The sequence below is a fragment of the Chaetura pelagica genome, unplaced genomic scaffold, assembly GCF_000747805.2.
Source record: "Chaetura pelagica isolate M959 unplaced genomic scaffold, ChaPel_1.0 scaffold350, whole genome shotgun sequence".
In the NCBI taxonomy this organism is placed as follows: domain Eukaryota; kingdom Metazoa; phylum Chordata; class Aves; order Apodiformes; family Apodidae; genus Chaetura; species Chaetura pelagica.
The window spans coordinates 798,013-808,447 of NW_009951818.1; the positions used below are offsets into that span (position 1 = coordinate 798,013).

The 10,435-nt window shown below is 45.6% G+C and overlaps 1 protein-coding gene across 1 annotated transcript in view; it reads right to left on the bottom strand.

Moving 5' to 3' along the window:
- Nucleotides 1-434: 434 nt before the first annotated feature.
- CUL9 (cullin 9) overlaps nucleotides 435-10,435 on the bottom strand; it is a gene marked incomplete at its 5' end in the record, with an annotated part of 25,709 nt that continues 15,708 nt past the window's right edge. The window contains 12 exon segments of the mRNA XM_010008692.1: nucleotides 435-633; nucleotides 1,587-1,678; nucleotides 1,874-2,007; nucleotides 2,361-2,478; nucleotides 3,548-3,658; nucleotides 4,192-4,266; nucleotides 4,489-4,582; nucleotides 5,487-5,650; nucleotides 5,740-5,904; nucleotides 9,453-9,593; nucleotides 9,915-10,257; nucleotides 10,335-10,422. Of these exon segments, the coding sequence (XP_010006994.1) occupies nucleotides 435-633; nucleotides 1,587-1,678; nucleotides 1,874-2,007; nucleotides 2,361-2,478; nucleotides 3,548-3,658; nucleotides 4,192-4,266; nucleotides 4,489-4,582; nucleotides 5,487-5,650; nucleotides 5,740-5,904; nucleotides 9,453-9,593; nucleotides 9,915-10,257; nucleotides 10,335-10,422 (1,724 nt within the window).

Sequence of the window (10,435 nt, forward strand, 5' to 3'; positions counted from 1 at the left end):
ATTTCTAGACACTGGCTGGATTGGACAATGCCATGCTAGGACATATGATGTACATATCACCTGTGCCCAGTGCTTGGGGGGAGCACACCCAAGGACAATGAACAGTCCTTTAACGGGTGGCAAGCAGTCCTCACTTTGCAGCTGGACTGTGACTTTCTAACTCAATTAGGTATCTATGAGGAGAAATAGAGACAAGGCAGAAAGGTCAAGAGACATCTTTCTGAGGAAGGTGGCCACAGTAATGCAGCCCATCTGTCCAGAGCATAGTTTGTGCATATTAAAAGAGAAAGGCTGAGCAAGCAGACCCCAGAGGAAATGTCTCTTCATTCTTCCTGAGAGCACCTCACTGTCTTTGAGGAAAGTTACTAACACCAACTGGTCAAGACAGAGCAGAGGCAGAGGCCCAGGCTAGCAGGCTTGGTTACAGTCCAATTCTAGCCAAAGGCATCATCATCATCATAGGAGGAGGAGTCACAATCGACATTATCAGACTCATCATCAAACAGAAAGTTGTCTTCATCAAGGTCATCATCGTTACCATAGTTTTCCTGCAGCTGCAGTTCATAGTCCTCATCTTCAACCTCTTTGTGACCTTCATCTGTGCTGGGGGAGCCACAGAAGATATGTTTTGACCTATTGAGAAGGAGAGCATCAGAGCAGAGCCCCAGCTGTGAGCAGCAACCACAACCCAGCCCCACATCACCCTCATCCTCCCCACTACCATCACCTCAGCATACTGAACCAAAGCCATGCCTCAGGCACACAGCACCGTGTAGGTGCACCTAGGAGAAGGTGATTAACTGGCCTTATCCATGCATGCAGTACAGGGCTGTGTCAGAGCCAGCCACCTGTGACTGGGCCAAGAAGCTGCAGTCTGCCACCAGCTCTGGTGTCTCAGCTTCATTCCAATGAAACCATAACCCCTGCTCTGAAACAGTGTCTCTTGGCTCAGTCATCATTCTTTTCTTGCAACACTTAGCACTCTTTTCAGCTTCTGGAAACCCAGCAGCCTTCAGAGGGGACTGGTCCTACTAGGATAGCAGATGCCAGTTGTGTTTCCTGGTTTACACAGAAGCGGACTTTGTTTTGAACTCATCACCTTCCAATCATACTTAACACCTGTCAGTTCAGTACTCTTGGGCAGGGAAACAAGAATCCGTCCATTTTACCTCTCAACATACTATTTCAGAGCTGTCTCACCTCTTCTCTATTCCTTTCTTAAAACAAATGTCAAGCCCTCCCATCTCCCCCTATGTATGTGCTTGCTTCTCTCATCTAGACAACTCCTAGAACTCTGATACATCCACAGAAACTCAAGAGCATCCAGGGAGAGCAACTTCTGTAACTGGGTCTTACCAGTAATGGAACTTTCTTGACCATAGCTGCATACCAAGCAGAGTTTTTGCTGGTTTCCCTATACCACTATGTCACTAACATTGTTATCTCTAACCACAACACAGGATGCAAGTAGCCAGTATCTGTTATTAATTCCTTTGTATGTCAGAGAGCACAGAAGAAAATTCTGGTTACCATCTTTTTGTCTGGACTTACCCACCTTTCCTTGTTACCCTGCTAAGGAAACTTACCCCATACAGGCAGCAGCTGAAGCAGGCACGTTTGAGAGTTTCACCTTTCTCTGATCAGGATCTACTGAAGTCTGGAGCCCAATGTGGAAATCCTGCTAGCATGGAAGAACAACCAGGAGAGAGAGACAATATGTGACTTGGGCTGTATTTTGTGCTGCAAACTCCTTCCCTACATACACACAGAATGGACAGTCTATCCCCTCAGTTGACCAAGCCCCTTTCTACGTTTCAGCAAGATGAAACTAGATCACAGTGAGACAAGCCACTAACAGACACATGGACTTCACCTGTGTGGAGTGCCAGAGAATTGCAAAGAGACGCTCCTTGATCCGGTGCACCAACTCCAAACCAGCACGAAAACGCTCTGCTTTCAGCAGCTGAAGAGAACAGGCCAGGTCCTGATACTGCAGCAGTGTTTCCTCTGCAATTCAAAGCCAACAAAGTCATGACACTTTCCATGCTCTTAAGCAGAGACCAAGTTCTTTGGCTCTGATTATGAAGCCAGTCACAGCCACTTATGTCTCCTGTGCCCATAAATTCCTCTTTTAGAAGGGAACATGTTGCTCCTTACTGTATCAATCTCCACTAGCAGCCAAACTGCTTCACTGGACTTTCCAGAAATTACATCAAGAAGGCAAAAATGAGCTGGGAGAAGTCAGAGAGACCAGCTGAGTGCTGGTGTGTATGCTACAGCTCCCCACTACAGAGCTGCCACCCTTCGAACCAGACAGCTAGGAATGCTAGTCTCTACTTTGAAGAGGCTGCAGGACTCACCCAGAAGGATCTGCAGAGCATTAGTGTGCAGCTCCAGGCTCTCAGTCTGCTGTTCCATAATTTCCATGCTCTCAGAGTCCTGGTTATAGTAGCTGTACACACAGGAGTAGGCTAGCACCTGGAACAGTAAAGAACATGCTGTAAGCATCCTCCTTCAGCTTCAGAGTGGGCAAGGAGACAGTAGCATCAAACCCTTTCAGACTTCATTACGTATCAGTGGCTGGCAGTGCTTCTGGTCTGCAGCCACAGCCCAGTGAACCATTACACCAAGTGACAGCAGTGCCAGACTACCCAGAGTTACTCGCAAGACTGGAAATGAATGTGTAATTATTTTGTGCTAAAGTCTAAAATAACTGTTCCCACCTGCAAACCACCAAAAGAACACAGACTTCAAACGCAGAACAAATGTGAGTGACCAGTAGGCAGAGCATCAAAACAACAAGCACACAGAATCTACACGTTGCTGGGCAGCCCAGGTTGAACTCAGCTGGCAATAAACGGTGAGAACTGAGCCCAAAAGACAGTCAGATACCCTTGTTCCCTATGCATCTCTCAAAATCAAGTCTGCTTTTACAAGTATATATTGCAAAGGCAGTACTGCAAGAGCAATTCCAACCTCCTTCCTGTGTTTCAGAGGACAGAAGACCTTGCAGACCTGTGCTACTGCAGGCTTACTGCACACATCCCGTGGCTGCAATGCAAAGCTGTCATAATGCTGCTATCAGGGCACACAGTAAGTGCTCCCAAAACACATACAGCTCATGAAATGAAGTTAAGAAAGGAAAACCATAACATGAGGGACTTCCTAGCTGTAACACAGCATCAGGAGAGCTTTCCAAAGATAGTACCAACACGGAGGCATTTCAAATTGGAATGGACTAAACCCAGTATATGAAAACCCTAAGTATAGATCTTTGTGCTGATTCCATGGTCTCAGTCTGAGATAAACTCCAAACCCTATGACCTGACTGTGAGGAACACTGCAGAGAGCCCAACACAAAGTGAAAGCAGGGGAAGGCAGATATGAGCTCTTCACCTGTCCTAATGCTGTTCTTCCCCTCAAGTTTTTTTTTCTATCTTCTCTTGTTTGGAGTAAAATGAGGTTGGATCTCCTTACTTTAAGAAAGGTGTGAAACACACCAGTGGAATTAGGCCTAAACCTCAAGAAGCCTGTTACGCATCCTTACCTTCCGTGCCTGTTCTAGCACTTTACAGGCATGAAGAACAAAGGTCAAATTTCTAATCTTTGGCATTTCACTGATGGAAGAAATTCTGTTCCTCAGACTCGTGGCAAATTCCTGCAATAACCACAGGAGTGAAAAAAAATGTCAATGTCAAGCACCACAAGATAAAAAAAATAGCCCCTTCCACACAGGTAATTCCTAAGCTTCCTGAAATGCCATCCCAGAAGATGCAGGTAGCAGAAGAGCATTTACTGCATCCAACTATGACACCTCTACTGTGTTGTTACTTCAAACTTTTTACAGCCTTAAGTCGCAGTTGCTTCCACGTTCTGCACCAGTTTGAGTGCATGGACACCAGTTAGGTGTTCAGTTTCCAAAACAGACTCGGTAGAAGAAAGCAGGCCAAGATGTAGCAAATTAGGCACAGACTTCTGTTCTGGTTGAATCAGGGGAAGTTTATTCCACACACTCCACACCAAGAACTACCTGTTATGTCAGCACAAGGGTGAAAAAAACAAGCATCCCCACCTGGATCTGAAGCCTACTTCTCAGCTTCAGGTGAAATACATTAAGACATAACAGAAACTGTCCTGCTTCCCTGGGCTAAGGCAACAGTCAACATCTGCAAAGGGAGGAGGAGTCCTTACCCTTGCATGATGATGAAAGGTGCATCTCTCATTGTAATCCTGAAAACGCTTCTCCTGCCAAGCTGCTTTACTCACCTGAAAGGAAAGGTAGAAGTAACCTGTAGCAATTTCCCTCAAGTACCATGGCTGTCTTGGAAATGCTACCACACATGGAGATTTTGACAACGCTATCGATATTACTGGCGAGTGCACAAAGTCCAGAGTAAAGGGCACAAGTGGAGATCCTCATCCTCTCTCTGAGAGGCCAGGTGCATCTGAACACAAGCATGAGCCAGTGGGATACAGCAAACCACTCACCATAGCAGAGCAGTTGTAATAATCCTTGTGAGTTGGTCTCCAGGGCTTGAGGCAACGCCAACAGAAGCCATGATTACACTTTGCACACGTCATACTGCACAGCAGGAGAAGAACAATGAGAATCACTCAGTCCTAAGCCACCTGCAGACAGCTCCTCCCAGTGCTCCCTTATATCACAGGGCTGGAGTATGCGACCCAGTCACTCCTATTCACCCAGTACTATGCATTTCCCTGTGTGTATTTTTTTTAAAACCTTTGCTGGAAGCAGATGATGCTTAAAAACAGTCATTGTGTCTCCAAAAATGAACTGGGTAAACTGGCAGCACAACTTCACAGTATCAACTTACCAAGTGCTCAATGGCTGAACTAAGCATTCCATATTTTGAAGCAAGACCCACATGAGCACCTCACCTCTTCCCTCAGTAATGCAGCACTCCGCAGTACAAAAAGGCACTGCACAGCCCTAGGGCCACACATATGTGGGAACAAATCACAGCTGGGCACTAAGGACTGTGCCAGGACAAGAAACAAATGGCAACTCCTAAGCCCTGGCTTCGAAGCAGGAATTAACTCCCCTACCATGTAAAAAGCTGTCAGAGATCCAAGCCAATTCAAGAGAGGCAGTTAAAAGAAACCTGTTACAGGTTACAGGAATAGGTGATTATGAAATAAAAAGGTGCTGAGCTATCCACTCCCCTAATCTCCACCTCTGTATGTCTATAGTGGATTCTGAGAGCAGAAAAGAGTGCACTATAAAAAAAAACACTGCAAAATGAGATTTTGTGCTACCACAGAGCTACCAATGGATCTAATTCTGAATGCTGGGGAACATTTTGCTAGGAATTAAAAACACTCATTCCTCTAAAACTACAAAACAGATGTGCAATAACTCTTATTTCACAGCTAAAAAAAAATAAATAATAAAAAAAGCAAAGTGGACCCAACTCTATGTCTTTGACCTCTCTAGTCTCCAGTAGCAAACAGAAATGGATACTCACTGCAGGCACCCCTCATTTTTCTCTATCTGAGCCTGGCAGCTTGGGCAATGCTTTGAAATGAGCTTAGCCAGATGTTTACTTTGGGCTTCACTTGTCATTCCCTCATAGTACCCATCGTCGTCCACCCACTGAGACATGTGGCTGCAGCTAGCAGGGTAATGGGCCTGAAAAAGAGAGCCAGTCAATCCCACAACAGCAGTATGGAACGTGCAAAACCTGAGACAGCATTGCCCATGATTCAGCTCAGCCTCACCTCTGGGAAGTTGCAGTTGAAGCAGGATACCCAGGAGCACTTTGAACAGGCTGCCCCGTAGCCAAGTCCATCCTTAAGGAGAATCTGATCACAGCCCTGAGGGTTGGTGCACCATGTCAAGTTGGAGCAACACTCAACATAGCCTCTGAGGAGGGCTTTTTCATACTGTAATAAGAAGCCAGGAAAGAGAGTTAAGGCAGAGAAGCTGCATGGCCAGGCCTTACAACTAGGGTCTGGTGCCTGTGGGCTCTGCATGTGACTGAACAACAAAACAGCACTAAGTTTGTTTACTCTTTAATTCCCTTTGTGTAAATTCCCCACCCCTTGAGTCGTATCTAGAGGCTGTTTCATATAATCACAGAATAGCTGAGGTTGGAAGGCATTTCTGGAAATATAGTCCAACCCCTCCAGCTCAAAGCAGCACTGCTCAGGACCATATCCAGTTGGGTTTTGAGCACAACCAAGGGCAGAGACTACAAACCTTTCTGCCCAACCTGTTCCAATGTCCTGCTACTGTTTAAATAAAATTTAAAAAAAAAAAAAAAAGTTTTCTCATTAATTCCTTGTATTTAAATTATGCCCACTGCCTCTTATCCTTTCACTGGATATCAGCCAGAAAAATCTGGCTCCTTAGTCCCATTACTGTAGATAACATTCACCCTGAGCCTCATCTTCTCCAGACTAAACAAACTCAGCTCTCTCAGCCTCTCCTAGAGGTGTTCCAAAAGCTAAATCATCTTTGTGTCCTTTTGCTGGATTCTCCCCAGTATGTCCTTATCTGTCTCATATTCATGAGCCCAGAAATGGACTCCCAATGTGGTCTCACCAGCACTGGGTAGAGGGGAAGGATCACCTTCCTCAGCCTGCTGTCAATGCTCTTTCTAGTTCATCCTAAGATGCTAGTGGACCTTCTTAGGCACAATGGCATACTGTGGGCTTATGTTCAACTTGTTGTCCTCCATGATCATTTTTTTTCTTTCTCAGGGCTGTTTTCCAGATGGTTGGCCTCAGGCATATGTTGTTGCATCAGTTTATTCCACCCTAGGAGAAGGACTTGGCATTTCCTTTTGTTGAACTTAATGATATTCTTGTATTCAAAGCTTTCAAGTCTGTTGAGGTCCCTCTGAACGGTAGCACAACCCTCTGGAGCACCAAACAGTCCTCCCAGCTGTTTATCATCTATACATTTGCTGAGGGTATACTTGGTCCCATCACCCAGGTCAGGAATGAAAGTGTTAAATAATATTAAACTTAGCATCAACCTCTGGGTTACACCACTACTGAGTGGCTTCCATCTCAACTTTCTGCCATTTTGACCTTTTGAGCTCAGCAGGGCGTCTCACTGTCCACTCATTCAGCTTGTACTTGTATCAGGTTTTTTTGTACGAGGATGTTGTGGATTATGGGATAGAAAGCCTTACTAAAGCTGAGATAAACAACATCTCCCTTCACCCACCAAGCCAATCATCTTATGACAGAATGCTATCAGGTGGTCTTTTTAACATTTTCTGATTTCAAGTTCCTCAGCAGACTTTTGCTTAGTTATATGATGTGCAAAGGGGAAGGAGTCTCACTTTGCCAACAGCCTCTAGACATTACTGCAGAGGACAAGGCACATGGGTTATCAGTAAGGAACTGTTCAGGTAGGGGCCCAGGGATGCAACAATACTGCACATAGTAGCTTCATCTTCTATGATCAGTTACTGAAGCATAAGGACGGTGCAGACACACACAAATCTAGGGGAAGTGCAGAAGAAGGCATGGAAAAGACAGTAGAGGTCACAACAAATGCTAGAAAGAAAAGGTACAAGCCCTGAGCACTGAAGGACTCAGATACGACTCTCATTAATTTCTCTCTCGTTCATTCCTTCTTGTTCACTCTCTCTCCTGGGCAACCTAAACCAGACAGCATGAACTGACTGGCTGCAAGGATGTCAGCCTGTGCCATTGCAAAATGCTTGGTGGATGCAAAGTCTCAACAAAGCCACTTCATTCTACTCAGAAAGTCAACATCTGTGTCTGTTGCCATCCTGTTGGCAGGTGATGGGATCATTTCTGCCCAGACACCAGTACTCAGAAAGATAAATGAGCCCTTGAGTCAGCAGACAGCACCAAATCACAGCCTTCATAGAGGCTGAATTTCAGAATGCCTGATGCCTGGAGTTTTGCTCCACCCTGTTTTTTGGTGAGTAGGAGAAAGAGATGCAACTGCTGAAGCAGATCTAGGATTCCTACCAGAACTATAAAACAAAGAGCTGCTCTGAGAAAGCCTAAAAGCAGAGGGAACATCTGTTCAATGAAGGTCTGGGCAGAAAACTAGCCAGGTACAATCAAGAAGTTGCCAAGTACCGCATGACACTGGCCATCAGATCTTAGAGGAATCTTTGCACACACTGGAGCTAATCAAGCCTACAGCATAAATCTCAGCAAAGAATCCCTGAGCTCAGAATGGAAATCTGAACAAAAGACACTCAAGAAACTTGAGGAAAACACAGTTAAGAGGAAAACTCTTTCAGAAACATGACACAGTTTATGTTTTGTAGAAATAGAAGCATTAAAAGTTTCAACTCAAATATTCTTGTATTAGCAGCCAGCAGACAAGGGATTTCTCTCAGCTATCTGGCACTGGTGACACAAATGGATACTGGGAAGGGGTTAAGCTCCCAACAGACTAGAAAAAATGTCACCCACAGGCCACCAAGGCAGTCAGGGGATGGAGCACAGAATGTAGGAGGGCAGGTTGAGAGAGCTGGGTTTGTTCAGCATGGGAAGAAGGCAGCAGAGGGGGATCCTACTGCTGTCTAGAGCTACTTAAATGTAAGATGCAAAGAAGACTGAACCTGGAGCAGCATGTTTTAATTTCAGTGTTGAGATTTTAACTCAATAATCTGACTATTTTGAGGACAGGGTTGGACCAGAGATCTCCAGAGATTGTTGCAACCTAAATTATTCTATGCCTGTAGGTGTGACTCCTCATGAGACATAAACATTCTAGCCATACCACTGAGCAATAAGGGAAACAGGTAACATAGAATCATAGAAAGGTGTGGGTTTTAAGGGACCTTAAAGAACATGTCGTTCCAACCCCACTCCAAGGGCAGGGACACCTCCCAGTAGACCAGGTTGCTCAGAACCCCACCTAATCTAGCCTGAAACACTTTGACTGGCTAACCTGTTACAGTGTCTCACCATCTTTGCACTACAGAACTTCTTCCTAATGTCTAACTAAATCTCTCTTCTCCAATTTAAAAACATTACTCCCTGCCCTTGTAAAAAGTCCCTTCCCAGCTTTCTTGTAGGCTCCCCTCAGAAAGTTTGCTACAAGGTCTCCCCAGAGCCTTATCCAGCCTGAACAACCACAACTCCCTCAGCCTGTCTTCATCTCATTTCAGTGAGAGCATCAGAGTAACTTGTTAAAATTGGCTGCAAATTATGCCAACCTGCAATAATTATTTTTTATAAAATATCTATTTTTTATAAAATGTTTCTTATAAAATATAGCAACATAACTCTCTTGCTGATGTTATGGTTTCCTGAATAGCCAGGATGGACCATGACCAGAAACCACTGGGCAGAAACCACTGGTCTGCCTCAATTATCACACTGTCAGTCTTTGAAACAGGAAAGAGAAAAAGCAGCAGCAAGATTATCTGCTAATGCTGACCAAAATGAAACAGAGCTTAGACATCAAGTAACCACCAATCCTACCTCACCTTAGCTATAATCTCTTCAGAGGAAACAATGGAACAAATGAAGGCTGTAGTTGGCTGCGCACGGCACTCAGATATGGGACAGGTGCAGCTGACAACCATGTTCTGTTCAATGCGAGTTGTGAGATACTCACTCCAACAGGGCTGTGAAGGCAGAAGAGGAAAGATCAGAGCTAAGCAGGAGCAGCACCACCCGGATCATGTGACCCTGGAAGCCAAATCCACCCAGCAGACGGTGCACAAACCCACCACTAACCGTGGATAAGTACTCAAAGCACAAAAATGGGAACAAACTAACCAGAAGCTGAATGATCACAACAAACAAAGGAGCTGAGAAAAGAGGTTGCGTGAGCTCTGTGAAAATCACCTGATAACAGCTTCAGACAAGGCCAAACAACTGCCATCAACCTAGGCAGCAGCAATGCCCTACGAAGTCACAGAAGCCAAAGACCCCAGGACCTTCACCTTGCAGCAGTAGTGCATGCAGCAGAGGGTTGGTGGCTTCTCAGTGGGACACAGCTGATTCACACAGACTGGGCAGTGGGTTCCTGGACTCGGGGGGGGCTGGACATCCTGCACTTGCAAGCCTGAGGAGACGAGCAGGTTCTCACAACTCTCCACATAGCACTGGATCAGGAAATCCACATTCCACCTGCAGTGCATGAGGAGGTGCTGAGCAACGTCATTTGGGATGCTCAGAGTATCCTGAACTTGCTGTACTGTCTGCTTCATAAGCAGCTTCGCCTCCTCTGGACTAAGCGTGTGCCCCATTGGCACCTGGAGCATGGCCATGAGAAACTCCTCTGACCTGTTATGGAGAAAAGTGTCATGTCCATATAGGTAAGAGAGGGACACCCATCCACACCTAGTGACATGCATCCCTACCAGTACAAGCAGTCTGTGCTCTCCTCATCTGGACATGCCTCTGGTGGCCTGCTCTGGAAAACCATCTGTGCCTCCCACCCCAGAGGTGCTGTGGGTTCAGC